This window comes from Cydia strobilella, chromosome 6 (genome assembly GCF_947568885.1).
Source record: "Cydia strobilella chromosome 6, ilCydStro3.1, whole genome shotgun sequence".
Classification (NCBI taxonomy): domain Eukaryota; kingdom Metazoa; phylum Arthropoda; class Insecta; order Lepidoptera; family Tortricidae; genus Cydia; species Cydia strobilella.
In genome coordinates this window covers 21,616,011-21,638,993 of record NC_086046.1, presented here as the reverse complement: position 1 = coordinate 21,638,993, position 22,983 = coordinate 21,616,011, and the positions used below count along the sequence as shown (strand labels likewise).

General features: G+C 38.7%; 1 protein-coding gene across 1 annotated transcript in view; it reads right to left on the bottom strand.

Annotated features, from left to right (window-relative positions):
* Positions 1-3,302: 3,302 nt before the first annotated feature.
* Positions 3,303-22,983, bottom strand: part of LOC134742265 (mucin-2-like) — a 91,345-nt gene continuing 71,664 nt past the window's right edge. Inside the window, exons 3-6 of the mRNA XM_063675299.1 lie at positions 9,352-9,405; positions 8,601-8,780; positions 7,569-7,760; positions 3,303-7,174 (exon numbers count right to left, since the gene is read on the bottom strand). Of these exons, the coding sequence (XP_063531369.1) occupies positions 4,482-7,174; positions 7,569-7,760; positions 8,601-8,780; positions 9,352-9,405 (3,119 nt within the window). The 3' untranslated portion in view covers positions 3,303-4,481. The remainder of the gene's footprint in view (positions 7,175-7,568; positions 7,761-8,600; positions 8,781-9,351; positions 9,406-22,983) is intronic.

Genomic DNA, 22,983 nt, shown 5'->3' with positions numbered 1-22,983 from the left:
ATAGAACTTAATTGAAAGCAGCAGAATGGAATGGGGGGGGGGGGAATGGTCATTTTTTGCCTATTTTCTTGAATAACTTCTAAATTGTTTATCCTAAAATTATAAAAAAAATATATTTGAGATTCTCATACTGAGCTCTTTCATTTGATATATAACACAATATAGTTTGAAAAACTTTATTTTTAATTTTCTCATTTACCCCCCAAAAATGGCCCCCATGTTTAAAATTCATTTGTTTACGTTACATGTCCGTCTTTGGGTCACGAACTTACATATGTATACCAAATTTCAGCAGGTAGAATTGTCTTCGGTATAGTTAGAATCTTCATTTAGATGGAAGCAAAGAGGTAATTTAATATGACGTTAAATTGTCATCTATTTTTATTATATTATATATTTTATTTATCAAGCAACATAGCTCATAAAAGCTGTGAAACATTAAAATTAAAAATTAAGAATAAAATTAAAATGGATTAAAATTTAAATACAATTAAGCTTAGAATAAATTTAAAAGTGTAAAAATTACTGCCTTGGGTGAGACTTGAACTCACGGCCTCTGGATCGATACTCCAGCGCGAGTACCGATCCGTGAGTTCAAGTCTCACCCAAGGCAGTAATTTTTCCACTTTTAAATTTATTCTAAGCTTAATAGCATCGATCGCAGACGTTTCTGCTTGTTAAAAATTAATTTAAAATACAATTACCAAAATTATATTGACCTACGGGAAACATGTCATAAAATATAATTAAGATATAGAAAAATATAAACATATTATTTATTTGTTTATTTATTATTATTCGGAGATCCAAGAGCTGTTAACATGTCTATAGGTTATCTATTATTATAGGGTGTTTATTATTATTGTATTGTTGTTGTTTTTTGCAGGGTTATTCAAAAAGATCCTTTAACCCTTTTTGCATCTTGTAACTTACCTATGTTGAACAAATAAATCTTTGAATCTTTATTTTTTCTAATAACTATCTCAAATTTATTCTCAGGATTTCAATTTTTATATTAAGCTCCTGCCGTTTTATACGCCGCAATTTGTTGCTACATGCAAAATGTTTCATACCTGGTACGGCTTCTCGGCAAACGAAAGTTACTAAATGAAATGGTACCGTAAAATGGGGTGAGTAGGAGCAAAACTGACATTCAAACCTCGAAAACATTTTATTTTTACATATGCAAACATAATAAGTGTTCCGGATGTTTGTATTTTAGTTTTTATTTTATTTTGGGTAGTTCCATTTCATAACTGACGATAAACAGGAAAAAACCACCTCACCCCGTAGTCCCTCGTAATTGGAGTGAGATGGGTTTTCTTACAAAGGTGATTTTGGAAGATTGTTGGATCGTTTTTTTAAATTATGTGTACTATAGCTCCATTTTAAATTAGAATTAGCAGTAGCCCTAAAAACCCATTTCACCCCCCTTTCAAACCTTCTCTCCCCATTCATAACCCAACTCTCCCCGCGAACCCTACTCACCCCATTTTAAGGTACTTTGGTACATCTTTGCCTGGAGTTGACCCTGAAAAAACCTCATGGAAATTAGATTTTCAGCCAGGGATTTTCCTATGGAGCTGGATTGAGCTGGGCCGTATTTCTCGAAGCTTAATGAATAAGTCCATGAACACTTTTTACGATTTCACAAGCTTGCATGTTTTGAGAAACGAAATTATTCGAATAATCATGTCATTAAAGTAACGTACTTGCATAAATGTGAGTGTAGTGAATAAGGATATGATCCCATTCCCAACTATATTAGCTGTTACTCTAGGCAAAGATAGATATAACTCCGTAATAGATGGATACAGTCTAAGGAAAAAACGTGCCTCGAAAATCACGAAAATTTGACTGTCGATCAGATGGCGCCACTAGTTTTGGCCTACACTCGTATAGAGGGCGTTGACTGTTTCGTTTGTTATTTATAATTTTAACGCATACCAGTGAAAGAACATGGGTCAAAATCATATAAAAATAATTAATGCAAAAAGATACCGTCAACTGATATTATTTGTTCGTCTCATAAATGTATACGATTCTAATTTTATTTTTGCTTACACATTTGTAACTACTGTTAACATAAATCCTATGCAATAATATTGTGTTTGCGGGTGACGAATCTTACTTCACCGTGATACAGTTTTAACTAGTACGGGGAGTAAAGGACTCATTCTTCTCATAATGTATAACTTTACAACTAAATTAACATTTCGCGAATCACGTAATGATGTATTATAAAATACCTACCTAAAATAAATCAGACTGATGTATGTACCTCCATCCTTACATACTAATAATTATTAATAATAAAATAAAGCAAACACACAAAGATACGTTGTTAGGCCACTTAACGAACTACTTCCTTTAAAGTAATATAATAAATGTGTAGTAAGTAATAAACGATTTAACATCTGGTGATTGAACGTCAAAGTGTTTGGCTAAAGGCCACTCAGACTGGTTTCTCAAGGAAGCAGGGTCCTTCCCACCACAGAGTACTGGCGAGTATATTGTTGAGGTTTGACTCCCCTTGAAGCCCGATCTGGTGAGTTCAATTCTGATGACACGTGATGTCTTGCATTAGGATGGACTACAGGTCCATTAACATTTCGCGAATCACGTAATGATGTATTATAAAATACCTACCTAAAATAAATCAGACTGATGTATGTACCTCCATCCTTACCTATTTATAAGTACTTAATGTAACTTTTAGTTGTGTTATTGAAATTTAAAAAGAAATTTATTTATTTATATTTAAATACATTCTATCGTATTTTTATAAATCTTCATTTTTAGTTTTAAAGTGTGTCGACAGATGGCAGTGAATTTACTGGGGTTACAAAATTTACTATGACAGTACCGCTCTAGTATAAGTTACTCTATGCTCTAGGTCTAGGCGGCGTTATAATAACAGCCGTAACAGCCAATGAAATTTATGAAAAACTTTTTTTTTCCGAATGAGGATATGGTGATGCTAAATTAAATTCAAACTGGTTTTTAAACGGCTGTTTTACTTCTATAAGGGTAAGTAAATATGAAATATGAACTCCTTCAACTCATTATCCAAGGAAAGATCCAAGGTAAAAGATCATCCGGACGAAGACGTAACTCATGGCTCAAAGATCTCCGAACGTGGTTCAAACATAGCACACGCTCATTATTCCGCGCGGCTGCGTCTAAAGTTCGTATAGCCCTCACGATAGCCGACCTCCGGTAGGAGATGGCACTGGAAGAAGAAGAAGGGTAAGTTGATGATGCTAATAAAACACATATTCAGTCTGGTTCTTTTATTTGTAAAAAAAAACAATAATTATAAATAATACAGTCAGCACATGCTTATTGCTCGGGAAAAGGCGACGTCTTCCGGAGCAAGAAGCGACGCCCGCGCACCCCGACGCCCATAAACATTTACACATTGCTGCACCTTACTCCGTTGACATAAGAAACAATATCGTGTATATGTTTATGGTCTGCGCCGCGCCTGCGCGGGCAGAACATGATCGGTCTCCCGCTCGCCGAAACATCGTGAAAGATCGAATCTAGAGAGTTTTCTTTAATGTATCATCTTTCTTGAAGTGGATAAGATAATACTCGTAGAGTTCAAATTGATGTATTGAAATACGTCCTAGCATTCGATTCGTGTTAACCCTCCAAAAGTTAGGCAAAACTTTTTCACCAATACGTTAACCGAATTTGAGGCAACATGTTGTTGATGTTTCATTACGTTATGTACTCGAATTCCATAGATCCATAGATAGATATGGTCTGACACGATGAAGCTACACCTTACACTAGCATTGAGCCATCCTTCCAGATATCCCACTTCGACACCAACACAAAGTGCATTAAATAAAAACTATGTGCAATCACATTCATTCTAAACCATCTAGGTTTTACAATATTTCATAAGGTTGATTATATTATATAATATCAAATTCGATTTGTACCAAATATAGTCCCGTGTCGCCTCGCTCTACTGGCTTTCCACCGAGGGAACTAAAACTAAGCCCGGAATGTCCATTCGAGGTTTGTCATGTTCTTTAATGCTAGCAGTAATGGCAACGTGGCGCGAAGCCGCGCAGTCACAGGTTGACTAGCTTGGTTGCTTACCTATCATCACTTACTAACTCGCTCTCACTAACAAATAAATAACTTACGCTAACGAAGAGCTAGACTACAGCCCTCACGTTTGACACATCGCCGCGCCCTCGCGCCCTAACTCTACGTTATAAATAATTTGTCCAGCTAATACACATAAAATTCGGCCAGATACCCCGGCCGTCTACTTACATACGACTCGGCGGAAATTGTTCCCACCCGAGAGAATTGACAAAGAATAATGAATCCTTCTGACAAGGTTTTCGTATATAGTCCTATTATCCTAGTAGTCTCTACGTTAACTTAGAGTTTCAAGAACGAAACTTACTCTAGAAATGCTGATAAGCTGAGGTTCCATCGATCGACGTGCGCGCAGCTCACTGCACCGCGGTAGTTGACGCGTCTGCGTCAAAAGTCACATCGGCTGTCGTAGCCGACTCTTCAGATGACAAAGCACTCTCTGTGATCGCAACTGAAGAAGGCGTCGTCTCGCCAGAAGATGTCACCACATCTGAAGAAGCAGTCGCATGAGTTTGTTCAGTTAAAGCTTCAGAAAGGTGCTTGTCGTTATTCTTCTTCATCACGACTTTCGTCGGTCGCCTGTTGATCGTTGGAACGTAGGACTGAGAGATAATTTCAATGTCTTTCTTGTCAGTTTCGTTCTTAGGCATGGAGTCAGACACATTGTCGATGATGGGCCTGCGCGTAGTCGGCTCCACCTTGTCGTGCGGCGGCGGTGCGTCAGCAATGCTGTCTGTATCTTCACCCTCTATTTCTACCACCTTTTGCTTATTAACTGGAAGCTGACTCTTAGTTTTCAAGGGGATTTCCGTGATGGAGTTAAGGTTGAAGTTACTATTTTTGCTTTTGTATCCAGCGTTGACTGGCATCAGTTCCTCTGAGTCGGAGAAGCTGTTGGTTGTGGATCGGAGCAATGTGCCTGGCTCGTCGGTGTGGCCGCTGATGGAAGCCACATCTCCTACCAAGTCTCGCAGGTCAGTTAGTACATTGCCTTGTTTTTTATGCGATGAGTCAATAATAGCTGCATTCTTTACTTTTTGCTTTGGAGAAATTTTAATAATTTCCACAGAATCAGTACTACTTTCTGAAGATCCGAACGAAGTAAGAACGAATTCCGTGGTTTCTATATTCTCAAACGAGTTACTTCCTGGGGTAGAGGGAGTAGTCGGAGTCGTCTTAGCGACGGTAACCTTCTCGGTCTCAGTTGTTGCCTTGGCTGTTGTTATATCAACTATAAATGGAGTTTCAGTTGAAGGGCTTTTGTCTTTCAAGGCGCTTTCCGAGGAGTCATGGGGGTTTTGGTCACTGGTCTCAATCGGCAATGAGCTGAACTCAGTTTGAGCAGTGATCTCAGTCGGAATGTTGGATTTAGTAACAGTACCCGTAGTTAATTCTTCTGGGCCTCTTGGTGTGCTGGTGATTATTTCTGAAGCATCTGTTAGTCTCTGAGTAGTTTGAGTGGTTGTATCGAAGGGAGTGTTTGTTACCTCACTAGACCTGGGTACAACTTTATTCTTTAATGTGGAATGTGGTGAAACGGTAGTCTCATCTACTATTTTAAATGCTGGTTCGGTTGTAGGGGAGGTTTGAGTAGATTTAGTAATTGCTGGTTGAGTTGTAGTCGATGTCACAATTTGAGTAGATTGAGTAGTGTCAAAAGAAGTACTGGTTACTTCGCCAGACCTGGGTAAAATTATCTCTTTTGAAATAGTAGCAGCAGCAGTTTTGTCTACTATTTTACTAACTGGTTCGTTGGTAGTGAAAGTAATAGTTTGAGTATTTTGAGTGGTATCAATCGAAGTGGTCGTTACCTCACTAGATCTAAGTAGATATTTATTATGTAATACTTTTTGAGCAGTAGCAGTAGTCTCATCTAATTTTGTTAGTGAACCAGTAGTAGTCGACGAGACACTTTGAGTAGTATCGACGGGTGCACCCGATTCTTCATTAGACTTTGGTAAGATTGTCTCCTTTACGAATTGTGAACCAGCAGTAGTCTCATCTACGAACTTAGCTCCAGTAGTAGTTGAAGTAGCGATATAAAGAGGTTCCTCGAAAGCTGTCACTGACTCTTCAGGGTCGTCTAATTCACCGCTTATATCTTCTGGCACTGAGGATGGCACATTCAAGATTTCAGGCGGACTTGCTGACCAAGGGTTAAGCATCGGACTACCTTTTATTAAGGATTGACTTTGCGGTGTAGTTGATGTTAATACATATGCTGTTGTTTCAATTTCTGGAGTCTTAGTGGTTATAGTGTTTGTTTCAGTCGCTGGTTTTTTAGTGGTTGTAGTAGTGGTTGAAGTGTCTAGTATATACCTTACTGTAGTCGTGGGAGTGTATTTCGGTACAAACGTTGTGGATGTAGGTGGTAGTGTACTGGCTACATGTTGTTCTCCGTGCACGTTTGCGTGATCACTATCCGCATTCTGTTCAGATATTTCATCTTCATGAGTTCCTACTGGCGATAAGTCATCGGGAATCGGAGGGAAAGCGGGGTTGTGATCGAAAAGAGAAGTGTCTTCTTCTTCAATGATTGCAACTCTGGTTGTGCTGGCTGCTGAAATAGTGTCAGGTGTAATTGGAGGCACTCCCATAGTAGCAATGATCGTGGGGATATGTGATGGATAGATTTCACTGTTGATGGAATCCTGCGTCGACAAGCTAATTTTTGACGGAAGCAAATCCTCAGTATTCTTAGCCTCAATGATCTTTTCCACTGGTTTTGAAGGATGTTCTGTAGGCAGTGGTGAGATTAGTTCGATGGCAACCGATTCATTTGGCTTCGGTGATTGTTCATCTGGAATAGCTTCTCGAGGAATGAGTGGTGACTTAGATGAGGGGTATTCTGGCACCTCAATGCTCGGCGAGGGCAGGATCTCCTTGATTTTTACGTCGGTGATGACAGGGATCTCTGACACTGGCGTGATTTCTTTGATGGTGATTTCTTGCTTGATGTTTTCCTTCGGAGGTGTTGGGGCGGCGTTAGAGGCGTCAGTCGTGGACATGCTTGAAACTGGTGGTAGTAGTCCAGGAATAGCAGTGACTCCTGAAAAGAAAAAAAATATATTTATCACCTGCCAATATTCGTCCCAATGCTAGGCACGATCCTACTCTAACAAGTAATATTGGAAAGAGAAGATTGGAAACTTCTTGAGTGAATCAATGAATCATCTACTGGGTGTATGGAAGATTAAACTAGCTCTAATTTACATTATCTTATGAACCATAACAACTAAGTCTTATATTTCTACTCATTGACGACTACTAACTGTAATGGATAAAAGCAAAAAATGCTGCCAATTACTATTTACGTGATGTTTTAATATTTATTTCAAAACAAACGGTACATATTCCAGGTACTGTCTATACAAAATTCATAAACCAATACAGTTGCCACTACAATGGCTTAAGAAAAACAAAAATGATACAACGCTGTTTACCTCTGAGCGGGCAGTTGTCGTACTCCGGGCAGCATCGACCAGGGACCAGTCTCGGTTGACAGTCATCTCGCAGGAAGCAGGCGATGCGGCGGCACACCACCTCGCCACCCTGGCAGTAGCACACGCGGCACGGGTCCTCAGGATCCACCAGCTTCTCGCCGTTACCGTACACGCGGCCCTCTTGCTCGCACTCTGAAAAACGATGGAGATATCGATGAAGATTATTGAGGTTCTGTATTTTACGAACTAGAATTAGATTTTTGAGTTTGTAAAAAATCCATTTTCATCTAGATTATTATATGGAAGTTGAACTGGTTTTTGTACTGTACTATTTTTTTTCACCTTATCTTAATGAGTAATAGAGAGAGAGAGAGAGAGAGAGTGTTGTTAAGAGGGTCCCAAATGCCTCACTGGCTATTAGGATAAGGTTACGGCACGTTTTGAGTATTACTTACTTTTTATTTATTTAGTTTTAATTTGAAATTAAAAAAACCGGCCAAGTGCGAGTCGGACGGACCGAGGGTTCCGTACTTTTTAGTATTTGTTGTTATAGCGGCAACAGAAATACATCAACTGTGAAAATTTCAACCGCTAGACAGTTTCAACTGTCTAGCTACCACGGTTCATGAGATACAGTCTGGTGACAGACAGACAGACGGACAGACGGACAGCAGAGTCTTAGGAATAGGGTTCCGTTTTTACCCTTTGGGTACGGAACCCTAATATATTAAAAACATCTGTACCTAACTACCTACTTTCATCCCACAAACTTGCATCAGCTACGAAATGTATCATCGACCCCGGATTTTTTTAATGCATAAATAAATACAGAGGAACACATATATCTTACATTTTACTTCCTTCCGACATCCGATATCGGAACGAACAATGTGAAAACGCTCTTACGGTCGCTGTCATGATGTAGACAAAGCAAGTGCAAAGCCAGTGACTAAAGTAACCTTTAGTTACTCCAGTCGTCACATGGGCCCGGCACGGCCACTGTTCACGATAATAGTGTTAAATAGTACTAACCGCACTGATACGTAGGACAGCAGTGATCCGGTCGGTGCAGCGCCTTGCAGCCCGGACGCGGCTCGCAGCGCTCCTGCGCGCACTGCACGCTGCCCGCGGCGCACGCGCACCGCTCGCACGGCGTCGCGCCCGTGAACGTGTCGCCCGGCATGTACACTACGTCGCCGAGGACGCAACTCCCTGAAATACCGATAATGCACGATTAGGCTGAGTTGCCGAACGGTCAAAGAAAACTGTCTTGAAAGTAAGAACGACGCAATCCCTGACCATATTTACAATATCAACATAACCCTGACTAGGGAATCAGGATAATTTGTTCTGGGTTGATGAAAAATCACAGCATCTTAAAACAGCATAATATTAAAGACGGTCTAAGTTATGTCTGCAACATACCATTATTTTTAATGTAAACTTGACGTTCATCATGATGTTGTAACCAAATAAGCACTGAACACTTAAGCCTGTCAAAACATTCCTCATTCATTGATTAGCACTACTAAGAACTCTCGAATAGTCCGGTCATTGGTTAACTGGTACTCCTTACTGTTTTTCTTTTTCTTCATAAGGAATATTAATGATATTTTAATACTTACTTACTTACTCCTCAATGTGTGTCCATAATATTTTAACATAATTATAATATTCTCAAAATCAAACTTTGACAGGTCTCAGATCTATACTTTGGCAAAAAAGTATTTCCTAGTAATTATTTAGTAATATTTTCTAGTAAAAACAAATAATCGCAACTCACCTTCCTTCAATCCGACGTCCTCGCTGGTCACATTCGGAAGCGGCCCCAGCGGACCTGCAACAAATGCATTCGTCAGTTGTTGCCACTAAATACCTCCGGGATTACCCCCCATCTCACTTGGCCAATCGGGCTGATGGAGGGCTTATTCTGTGTAGTGAAATTCACAAACGCAAACGAGCGCGGGAACCAGAACAACAATGACCTACAAATTCATAACGTAACTCATTACGTCCAACATTCATATCACGATTATCAATGTACCCTAGGTATGTAATTATATTGACAACGCACTTGGCCGGTTTTACCTAGAGGGCTTACCGCAAAAAAAAAACGAAATTTCGTTATCTTCCTCTCTATCTAAGATAACAATCACAAGAATTCGCAAATATCGCAGCAAATAATCGTCTCAAAGCTGCCTTTTGCTGGTTCTTGTAAAACCTCGACTCGCCCTCGAAAGAATATCCCTAAGCGTCCAATTTGCATTGGATTTAATCAAATGCCTTTAGGCAATCGTTTACGATTGCCGTTGATTGAACTCGTTAGCGCCATTAGACCTTTTTGCTAGTTTTCGCAGCTTTAGAAAATGGGCCTCAAGCGGCTAATGCGAAAAGTTTTAGCAATTTAAAACTGCCCTAAAATCACGAACAAAAAAATAAAAGTCAGCCCAAGTTTACTAGATAAGTATTAGTATAGATTTTGGCTTCGTAATCGTTCTGATGGCCGGTGGGGCCGGAAGGTTCTGGAGTGGCGTCCGCGTACCGGAAGACGAACTGCCGGTAGGCCTCCAACAAGATGGAGCGACGACCTGGTGAAGGTCGCGGGAATTCGGTGGTTGCGAGCGACACAGGATCGGTCGGAGTGGCGAGCCTTGGGGGAGGCCTATGTCCAGCAGTGGACGTCTATCGGCTGACATGATGATGATGATGATGAATCTTGCAATAATATGTTTTCAGTAATTAAGTAAACCTAGATATAACTGGTATTAAGCACTTTACAAGCAAAGAGCATTGATTAACTCTTTTATTCAATACAGAAATAATACAGTAGGTACAATACTAATCACTTTTTCAATAAAATGAATAGTTACATTATTCTACTCTGCTTGTATATTCTACTCCGATTAAATAAACATTGCATTAACATATTATTCCATAGACGTAAAATGATCAATAACATTTTTGTACACACCTGAATTAACGTCTAGATATAACTAGTATTAAGACTTCATACGAGCTAATTATCATACATTAACTCTTTCAACCTTTGTTCAATTCAATACTCATATTCTCTCAATAACATGAATAGTTACACTTTATACTCTGCATAGTAAACAACATATTATTGCATAGGCGTAAAACGATAAATTACAATTTTTACACTTCCAACAGTCTACGGCACATCTGTTTCAACTTTCAAAACCGCGCAATAAAATTTCTAAACATGTCTATGACCTTACGATTACTATAACAATAGCAGAAACAGCTGCAAGCTTCACGCGCATCGCAAATAATATTACAGCCACAACACAAAGACCTTCAGCCTAGTTTCGATGTTTTGTTGTATTGATTATATCAACAATTAACAGTGACGATTCAAAAATGCTTTTGTTTTTACATCGGAGCTTTTCATGGCGTAAACTAGCAAGTACAAGACTCTGGTTGGAGCAAAAAGCTTTGGAAACTTAGCAAACGGCAACTCCAATAATAACGAGGGTGTTTACTGGCCATTACGGGGTCAAGGGAATCATTTATCATTTATCATTTATTTATTGTATTGTCATGCACATAATAGGCGTCACATAATATAAAATCAGATCATGACACCCTGTAAGGGCACACAATAGTAATATTATTCTAGGCTAATTACATTTACTTATCAGTAATCAATTCAAGCCAAAATAAAATAAATGACCGCAAATCTTAAAACTAAATCTAAGAATATATCGTCAAAAATAATTATATTGGTAAATGATTAATTGAATTGATTTGTCAGTTTATTATTAATAGTTATTATTTCAATTTATTGATGTCGTATAATAATAAGTAGGCTAATGGTAGAAAAAAAATGTCAAATTGCAATGTAAAATCCTAATTTCATCAGTGTCTTATTCATAACATTACTACATACTTAGCTAAAATAATAATATAATGTATTACTGGAATTTATTATGCGCATTACTTTGCTGTGAATAGTGTGAATAGAGGCAGACCGACGATTTTTATTTGTTATGTTTCTTCGATATCATCAATAAATTCTTGAAGGCTATAGTAGTTTTTATTTATTAGAAATTGTTTGAGTTTATCTATGAATTTTTTTTCAGATGTTTCGTTCTTTATTTTATCTGAGAGCTTGTTATAGATCTTAATAGCCATCATGTTTGGGCTTGCTTGGTACAATTTTAAATTAATTTTTGTTGTAATTGCCAAATTATTTTTGTATCTCGCGGGGTATCGTCGTGGTTGTTCATAGACTTTTGTGAATAAGTGGGGATATTTCCGAACGAATTTGCATATTTCGAGAATATAGATTGATGTTAAGGTCAGTAGTTTGTGGTTTACAAAGAGCGGCTTACAACTCTCTGGGCTTTTGATGTTGCCTAGAATACGTACGCATTTTTTTTGAAGGATGAATAAATCTTCAATATTTGTAGCATCACCCCAATGTATAATACCGTATTTTAACCACGACAAAGACTCCAGAATCCTGACAAAGATGGGGCACGCTGACAACACCGATTGTCGTATGTGTGGCGAAGAAGAAGAGACAACAGAACACCTTATGTGCGAACGTCACGCCGTCGCCAGACAAAGAATGAAGGACTTTGGAACGGGCTATCTGGAACCAAAGGAATTCAAAACGCTACCCATGAGATCCATCATCCGGCATATGGAGATGGTGGGAAAAGCTCTTGAGTAGCGGACGGATCTTTCCTAGGGGGTAACTGCACAAAAGATCCCTATGGGTCGAAGTGTATCCGCAAGGGCCCCCGAAACCATAAGATAAGTACAAGTACGTTCCAATGTTTGACTCCTTAAGGACGGGTCCGGGTCTTGACCCGACACTTAAATTTTCGATAGAAAGCACACGTGATCACCGATCACTCGACATAGAAAACGAAGTTTCAGACGCCTCGGCCCTGACCTGACCGTTCTAGCGTATGACTCATGCTTTTAATGTTTTTATTAGGTAATTATTATTTTTACATTATGTTTTTTATTTTCTTCTTTACATGTAAGTTTTATTGTACCAGCGAAAGGACAATTGAGCCAATAATTGGGAAAAATACTACATAGAGGCGCAAGTTAAAACTTGTGTCGGGGGCTCTGTAACGTAGTGTACTTTGGATTTGGCCAGAGAATATCGTCACCACTTAAGCACTTGAATCGGACACTATGAATTCAAAAGTATACCTTTTGAATCAAAAACTGTACCGGCCGTATGTATACCTTTTGGCATTAAGTCCGCCATTTGTACATTTTTATTTATTTGAGCAACAAAGTTTAAGTTTTAAATAAAACTACTTTATGACGCCGAGACGTGGCCGGTTCTTGAAAGGCACGTTCAGGAGCTTCGCGTTACGCGAAGATGCTGCGGTGGATGTGCGGCGTTACGCGCTCTGACTGCATCCGTAACGAGTACATCCATGGCAGTCTCGCAGTCCGTAACGTAGTGGAGAAGCTCCAAGAATGTCGCCTCCGGTGCTTCGGCCACGTTTGTCGCAGGCCAGATGACTACGTAGGAAACATATGCCTTAACCTAGCGGCGGCTTGACGGCCCCTGACCCCAGGGCAGACCAATGATGGCTCGATGTCGTGAAAGCCGATATGAGCATAAACGGATTCACACTCGAGGACGCCCAGGATCGCGCAAAGTGGAGAAAGGCAAGTAGGAAAGCGGACCCTGGCAAAGGAGGCCATAACGCTAGTTAGAAGAAGATGTCATGATAACAACCACAGTATCTGCGACAACAAATGCCATCAAAAATTGATCTTGATTCTTGCAAATAACTACCCTGATGGAGCATTAAGGATGACTCACGTTAGACCGGGCCGTGTCCGGGCCGGAGCTTCCGGCGCTTCGTTTTCTATGGAAAGCATCACGTGATCACCTGTCATGTCATAGAAAAGTAAGCGCCGGAAGCTCCGGCCCGGACACGGCCCGGACACGGCCCGGACACGGCCCGGACACGGCCCGGTCTAACGTGAGTCATCCTTTAAATAGAAATAATGTAAATTAAATCAACTACCACAAGTTATTAAAACGCGCTACACGTCCAGAATGATTGAACAGCTTACCGCAATTCTAACCTCAGTCGCGTTTATCGGCAATTTGTCAAATCGCTTGAAAGTGTCGGCGTAAACCACACTAAGCATAAACGTTGAAGTAAATTATTTAAAATACCACACCATTATCTACCTTATGTGATTAGAAGAAGGTCTAATTCTGAATGGGTGTTTGCATGTGGTTAGTGCAGATTATGCATAGTGGAGGAATCGCTCGCGCAATGCGAATGCGCGTTATGTCATCAGCGCACGCGCCGGCGCCGCCGCGCGCCCCTAATTTCAGTCGGACATACCATGTTATACTACATGCTAATGCAGCACAGGAGCGTTCCAAAAGCTTGTCGCTTACGGACGCAATTTTTTTAGACTTCTTAAAAAAGAAGAAGGTGATTTTTAGTCAGATGGCTTGGCTTCAAAAATATACAACGTCAAGGAATTACTGTTGGTGAAATAAACATATTCTGAAAAAATACCCAATGTAGAGTTTTTTTACAACATTTCTAGACTTCAAAGTCATCGATTAGAGCACGTTGTTAAAATCAAAACACGTTAATATCGTTGGCTAAATATATAGTAGTAACTAGAAAGACAAAAAAAAACCGGACAAATGCGAGTCGAAATCGCCCACCTAGGGTTCCGTACTTTTAAGTATTTGTTGTTATAGCGGCAACAGAAATACATCATCTGTGAAAATTTCAACTGTCTAGCTACCACTGTTCATTAGATACAGCCCGGTGACAGACAGACGGACAGACGGACAGACGGAGTGGAGTCTTAGTAATAGGGTCCCGTTTTTACCCTTTGGGTACGGAACCCTAAAAAGACTGACCCCAATAGCTTTAAGTGTGTTACCAGCTTGACATGCACTTGGTATGCCAACGATAAACCACCTACTTTATTTGCAAATTACGCGCCGTACAAAGTAAAAGTAAAGTACCGCCGAAACTCGAGCCTTGGATCCTCGCGCTTGGCATTGTTGATGAACAGTAAATAAATTTACATAAATTAACGTTACATTTCATAACTTCACTAAATTTATCAAAGCATGCCTTACAGCAGCTATAATAGCCTCTTAGTCAAGCATATTTTACTACTATGAAAAATACTGATTAATTTTGCATAATTTTAGGTACCTATACTATTGGGGATTAAGTTAAATTTAAACTAGAATTAATTGTTTTAAATCCAAGTTCAGATCATTATTTAGATTTTGGTAATTTCACATGGTTTAATGCGGACTACATAAGCTACCCTCCTTAACTTCAAACATTTCGTGAACGAGAGATTTTATATTGAACTGATAAATCGATATGCATTACAAAATTGGGCTAACATAACTCTAAGTCTAAGCAAAACCTAAGTTCCTGGTCTCACATCCGCAAATTATGACATCAGGGATAAGGGGAGTATATAAAGCTATTTAATAGGATGGCCATGTTATGAAAGTTGAAGGTAGGTAATAGTCATTAAGCACTTACTTGTACTGACACCACTCATAGTACCTATCACTGCGTAAGTTATCTGTTTTTATGTAAAGGCTTTTAACGCAGCATACTAATTGCCATCTCCCTAAGTAAGCGTTTGAAAGCGAAACGGTATTCATTCATCAAAAATCACGGAGGAGAAAAAAACAGGGAATTTGCCAGCAACATCAATCAGGGTGGAACAATAAAAGCTCCCTGGGGAACCCCGATACGCGTCTCATCGTGATAAGTGCTTATTGCGTTGTCTAAACCAAAATACTTAGGTTAGAAAAGAATCATAAATAAATAAATATTAGAAGACAATTTATCACAAATTATCCTATTCCCACGGTAAGAAGTAAGTATAGCTCAATAAGGCTTGTGTTGTATCTATAAAAGTATGATTTTTTGAATATTAACTTATATACTTAAGAACCGGGGGCCATCTTAGGCGTAAGTACCTTAAGCGATGGTCACTCTTTTTAGTCCACAAGTACATGAAGTCCCAGCATTTCATTATTTGCTTGTTGCTTGTGCACAAAAGCGCACAAGCAACAAAGCGAACCCTTCGGGACCAAAAACACTTGGGTTTATATCAAAAGACTTGAATTAGCAATCTCCCGAAGCGGAGCGAAAAAGGAAAAATAATCTTTTGAGATTGTCAAAAATGTTACATTTTATAAAAACTTTTACAAACTGTAATAACGAGGGTTCTAAACGGATTGGTTATTTCATGTTATTACTTTTCAAACTGGCACATTATGTTAATCTTTGTTTCTTATAGGAAAAAGTTTGGATGAATTTTTTTCTCTGACTATAGTAAATTATTGAGCGTACCTATAAATTATTGAGCGTACCTAAGTATTAACAACATTTTCAGAAAGTGTGTACCTAAGTAAAATATTAATAACAAACGAATCCCTAAGTACCTAAGTTCTTCAAATATAGAAAACGCAATATTCCTTTACTGCAAGTTATCCCAAAGGACGAAAGCGTGCACTTTGGTTCGATGCTCAACAACGATGAATATTTTCGAAGCTCTTGGGAGCAAAGTTGGATTTTAAATGTCAACACGGTTGTCTGTTTTAAAAATTGGCTAGGCACATAGTAAATCGCAGAGATAAAGAGAAAATCAAAGTGCAGATGACGAGCACGTTGAAAACCAAATATTTGTATCAACCGAGTGACATCCCAAGTATGCAAAACGTTCAAGTTGAGTTGACAAACAAGACAAAGTGCGGGTAGTTCGAAAAACTCGCGCAGCTTTAAGATGTTAATGTCAACTTTACCCAATATATCCCAGAGGCCACGGGACAATGCCATCCTCGAAACGTCAGACGTAATTTTAAAACTTAATTATATGCGATAAAGTCCCGTTTTTGTATTAAAAATATCTTCATAGCATCATGCAATGTAATCCTGTTGCCTATAGTTATACTATTAGTCCAATACCATACACTTTGAGTGGCTATTAGTAGCCTATCTGTTAGATTAAGGTCTATAAAAAGCCACTCAATAGTGCCTTCGTTACATACATCTAACTTAATAAAGAAGGATCGAGATTCTCCCTAGATGAAACATGGTTATCTATTTACTAAACATTTTCTATAGACATTCACTGATATAGTTTGATCCCTAGATCTGTACAAATTATACGTTGTCAGAGGTCAACATGATTCTGCTAAAATAATGGTAGATAAGTCATTCTAAATAGACGGGACTGGAGTGGATCTACATCTTTGAAGATAGCACAGCGCTAAGTAATTACTTACATAAAATATACCTCCTAGATAAGATTAAGTTAAGACAAGATTGGGCCCAGAGATAGTGTCGCTACAAATAGCTTACATATGGCAATAATGTTTGTAAATCTTTCTTGGTATTTTTGTGTAATAACATCGTTTACAGTAGGGATGTTTCCTGTGTTTAAAATAAATTATTTCACACCATAGACAAAATAAAGCACAAGATAATTATTAGAAAAAAGTAGAGCAGATATTATTTGACACAATTTCTATTTAATAAATCGGATATAACATAAAAAATCAGGTTGTGTGACGTCACAGTTCACTTTTCCATAGTGGCTATATAAGTTCCATAGTGGCTAATCGTTTTGACAGATTAAAAAAAGAAACGATTTGACTAGTAGGAGTGTAGGTACCCTATAGGGGGTATTACTGCAATGTTCTGCCACCAGAGTGCAGCACTAGCTTGTTTAGTAAACCATAGAGTAACTTATACATACTGTGCCTTTAACAGTTTTTTGAAAAGTTTTCAGTAAAATATGACATTGATGCACCAAGGCGGTTTGTTTACAAGGGACCTACCGGGAAACGCGAATCCGAAATTTCGCTATATGCCTCTTTATCGAATATGCAAGAGTGACAGAGATGTTAGATAACGAAATTACGATTTCCTTGTTTTGCGATAGACCCTCAGATTGTGGAAGTGGCGCCCCCTACGCAGTTTCGCGTAATATTCCCTATTGCTAAAGCTTTGTTTCATGGAGACTATATAAAGGAGCCAAATCTCTATGTATGAAAAGTGTCGACCAAAAAACAGTATTGGACCCGGGTATTGTCCTTAAACTACGTCCAAAAGGACCCGGGTATGTCCTTAAACTACGTCCAAAAGAGAGGTATGGGCACTGTGAATGACATCTCGCTTTGTGTGGTAGGGCACAGGACAGCGGATGTCATTCCAGATTTAGAGCAGAGCCCAACTGGGGAGGTACCTCCACCTTACAGAAAACCGCAGCCAAATAACACTAGACCCTACCAATAGTGTTGTGTTCCTGCCGGTGAGTAAGGTTGCCAGAGCTCGAGGGAGAGGAGTGTTAGGGTCGGCAACGCGCATGTAACTCCTCTGGAGTTGCAGGCGTACATAGGCTATGGAGACTGCTTAACATCAGGCGGGCCGTATGCTTGTTTGCCACCGACGTAGTATAAAAAAAAAGTAATTAGGCGGCGCCACCATACATCGAAATACTACCAAAAACAACCTACGTAATTTGGTCGGCTTATTTGTTGTTATACGCATGTCCCAGAGCCTAACTAGCGCCACCGGAGAGATTAGGAACTATTATTTAAAGCTGAAAGCGGTCACTTTTGCAACAATTCTGCCATAAGAGATTGGCATCCTTTCTATACCATCCATACTTTGTTTGTTTGTATCGGTGACATTTAATGTCTGTTGCTTTGCCAAAAACTCCTTGCAAATAAGTTAAAATTAATACTACTGAAAATCCGCAACATATAATCTTGTAAGGTTTTACCATAGTTTTACCTACGTGGGTTCGTTTTATAGGAAACGATTTTGTGCTTCAATATATTAGAAAGTTGAATCATAAAGGTTTTATGAATATTATGTTAGCATAATGGATCTTTATCGTTTCCACTTATTTCGCCTGACGTTTCGAACGGGATGCTATTTTCTTAGAAGCAGGAAGACCGACGGGTTTTTACGAGTGAATTGTAAGTAGCGAACTAAGTTTTGAACGTAATGATTGTAATAAAAATGAGGAAATTTTAATAAGAACAAGTTATACATAGTTATATATAGTTAGCTTGTTCAGGAAAAAGCAAGACAGGAAAATAGACAGTGGAAAGGTGGAAATACCTTTAAAAAATCTCAAAAAATAAAATAAAAAAAACAGAATTCCAAAAAAGCATGCCATCAGTTTCAAAGTTGATGTTTCAAATGTGAAAATTTATTGCATCTATGCAGAGTTGAAAAAGTGATAGGATATTTATGAAAATTTTTGGCCTATAGAAGTTTAATTATATTTAATATTATAGCTATGACGAATTCATTGCGTGTAAGGCATAATGCTTACTATTATCATATGTTAATTCCACCATTTGCGGTATACATTATTATATTGACAATTATTATTAAAACATTTAGTTAATTATTATTAATCAGAACTGTTTATACTTAATAACTAGATCACTATTATTGGGAAATCACTATTATTAATTATTTATTATTGACGTGTAAATTGGTTTTATAAATAAATTATTATGATTATGATTATGATTATTATTTTGGTTACCCCAGGAGTACTTTATTTTACCTGAGGGTCATTCGACAAGAAGTCTAAATCCATATGCCAATTGCCTTATCACAGCCAATTTTCCTCCGAAATGGTTAGTTCTCACGACTCCTCATGAAATGGCAGTAAAAATTAATATCCACAGCAAAGAACTTAAAAAAGGCGAAGGACTTAGCGAGGATTATAAAAAGCCCGAGGAGAGTAAATACTTTAGAGGTTCTCGCTCTCAGAGCCCGGACAAAGGGATTGCTTAATTAGAGGCCCTTTGGCACCTTAAATTAACGGGGACGGATAATGCCTAGCCTAGTGATACTATCACCGTTAATTCTACCTACTGGTAGTGCCATCAATTTCCGTTTTTGAGAATAAGTGATATTAGAATGCATTAGAGAAAATACCTATCAATGTTTAACAAGTAGCAGTTATGTCTGAGGTTGTAATAAAATATTATATAGAAGCCTAGTGTGATGATGATTAATAAAAACTATCTTATGCCCGTCCTCGGGCCTCAAACTATCTCCATAGCAAATTTCATTTAACTCGATTTAGCGGTTTAAGCGTGAAGAGGTGACATACAGACAGAGTTACTTTTGCAGTTATAATAATAAGTAAGTTTACAGAGTTATGATAAGAATAAAGCTGAGGTGTCGGACGCCTCGGCCCGAAACCGGACCGTTCTAACGTGAGTCATATTTTTTCCCTTGAATATTATTAATATTCCCGTGAACAGCACAACACTAACATGCTAGACTTATATTGACCGGGATATAGACCGTGATTACCTTTTGTATTGTTTATAAGCTCCCGATATAAGCGATAAAAACTAAGCCGGCCCCAACCCTACACCACGGACCCGAGAATATTTAATTCCCTCCTAAATTGTAGGAGGGTATCCCAATATGGGACCGGCAACAAACTCGGCGGGACACATCTTTTCAAAACATATTATACTCAGAATGTCCAACATCATCCAACACTAAGGTCTCACAGTCTATGTCTCGCTTGCTCCTTTATCAGATGAACTGCAGGATCCCAAGCTGGTGGTAGAGAAAAGCCATCTTCCCTATTAAAGTTTGGATATTTCTTAATCTCAATGGCCTCGCGCAGCATTCTGGGTATGTAACGCTTCTTCTTGGCAAGAACCAGAGGCTTATCAAACTTGATTGAGTGATTGGCTTTATCCATGACATGCTCACAGACTGCAGACCTAGGTCGACGGTGCTTGACATCAGCTATGTGCAGGGACCGGACAACCCTTTCCGCGATAAAACCCTTTCAATGGGCAACACTTAAACACGGCTAACACATTGAAAGACTTTCCCTTTTGAACTGCAAGCCCATTCATACCCTTACCTTTGACTAACCCTTACCGAAAAGCTAACCAAAAATAAGGCTAGCCCTAACCAAAAATAAGGGTTACCCTTATCTTTAAGCGCTTTTTATAAAGGTTTCCCTTTGCGTGAAAGAGACAGGATTAGTATATATCTACGGTAGTGTATGAAAAGGAAAGAAAATACGTGCCTAGTCAAAGAACGCCGCCGTCGCCGCCGACGATCGCTCGGATTCGAAGTAATGTGTGCTTTATGAACAAGGTAGACGACTTAAATTAGCACGCTTATATGCTAAAAGCTAACCCTTATAAGCAATATCAAATAACAGCTAACCCTTATAAGCAATATGCAAGGTGTTGGTGAGCGGATGATAAGGGTTTTGTAAGGGTATTTGGGCTACCGATTACTCAAATGTGGTAGCTTTATATAAGGGTTTTTAAAAGCAAAACAAAGGGTTTCGTCTGGAAAAGGGTATGGTGAGTTAAGCCTTATGCAATACCCTTATAAAACCCCGATAAGGAATAGCGAGCCAGTTCCTTCACCCGAGTGGTTTTTATCGCGTATATATATATATATATATATATATCTTTACTTGAAAATAATTGTAGTGTATAACTAGCCTTATGAACCGATTTTGCATGTACAACCAGCCTTAAAGTTTATAGTCTATGATTGTTCATTATTTTAGTATGTGGGTGTTTTTCAGTCACCCGTTGACCACGAACGCCGCGCTGTAAAGGGTTCGAAACGTCGGGATGTATTATAAATTCAATATACGCGATATAATCCGTTTTCATCGTTTTATTTCATAGTAAATAATTCTCAAAATACTCTAAGAACAAATTAAATTATTTTCTATGAAAATATTTTAATTTGTGTTGTGTACACTGGAGGCTTTGGTCATTTTTTCCTTCGTAAAATATTTGAAAAAAAAAAAACGTTTGAGTAGAGAAATCGTTTTCTTCGTTATTGTACCCGGAAAAACTGGTACTTATAATCTTAGGCGCTTTATATTTACATGTTGTAGCGTTTAGTATAAATACTTACATCCTGGAAGTTTATACAAGTAACTGTAAACTACAAATGAGTTTATAAATAAATAGCTTCAGCGCCGTGAGATTGAACGATGAGTCAAGACTCAAGACAACCCTAAGTATTCATAACAAAGACAATAGGATAATAAAGACAATCTATTGGCATAGAAAACTACGTATATCGTTAGATAGCCCCACTTAGTGAGCTTGTTCACAGGAGAACCAGGTATCTCTTGAAACTAGGTAAGAGCAGTTTGAGACTGTTAACAGGTATTATTACAGGTCATAATACTCTCAATAGACACCTTAAGATAATGGGAATCAGTACAGACGCCTCCTGTCCACACTGTGGTAGGGAGGAAACTAGCTTACACTTACTAGCAGAATGCACTATGTACGCGGCACCGCGTTATAATACATTCGGTAGAGACATACTAGAAGAAAACGAACTAAAGGATATCGAACTTAAAGATGTCCTTCTGTTCTGCAGGAAAACAAGAAGATTTGAGGAGAATGGTGTGGGAATGCCGCCGGGACAGTAACCTGCAGCTCCAACTACAGGGAACTGGGCTGAATGAACACGACATGTGATCGACAGCCCGCCTGCTTCCCTACACTACATCTACATCTAGTGAGCTTGTTATGGCTTGTTATTTGTGCATCTCAAAGCTGCAGAGGGTTTTATATCAACTAGCGCTAGAGCGCAAAGCGTAGACTTGCCACTTCAGTAGCGGTATCATGGTCCCGTTTTTGTCACTTGTCATTACATGCGTCACTTTCGCACTTACATACTTGTTAGAGCGTAACAGGTATGGTGACAAATGATAGACAGCCGTCCATCTTAGCCCCGCAGGAGGCCAATACAACTATACAAATGAATGTCAATTATTTTATTTTGACATCATTCTCCTTTTTAGGTAAATCTCTCTCGTATTCAATTTCAATTTTGGTTATTCAAAGATAAATTATCATGATGTAATTATAACAATTAGTTGTAATAATAATTAATTAATCATCGAAGTAGGTATATATTGATGTTAGCGTATCCGCGTTGCGACACTACACTGAAATAAACTGAATAAAAAAAACCGGCCAAGTGCGAGTCGGGCTCGCCCACCGAGGGTTCCGTACTTTTTAGTATTTGTTGTTATAGCGGCAACAGAAACACATCATCTGTGAAAATTTCAACTGTCTAGCTATCATGGTTCATGAGATACAGCCTGTTGACAGACAGACGGACGGACAGCGGAGTCTTAGTAATTGGGTCCCGTTTTTACCCTTTGGGTACGGAACCCTAAAAATGATCAACAACTATGGATATTGCTAGTCCTTAATACGTACGTGTCTCTTACTAGTCTTACTTGAGATAAGTAATCAACGACACCTCACCTCACATTGTTTCACATAATTGTCGTAAACGTTTAAAGTAGGAATTACCATAATTAAGGTATAACCCTAGATCAAATG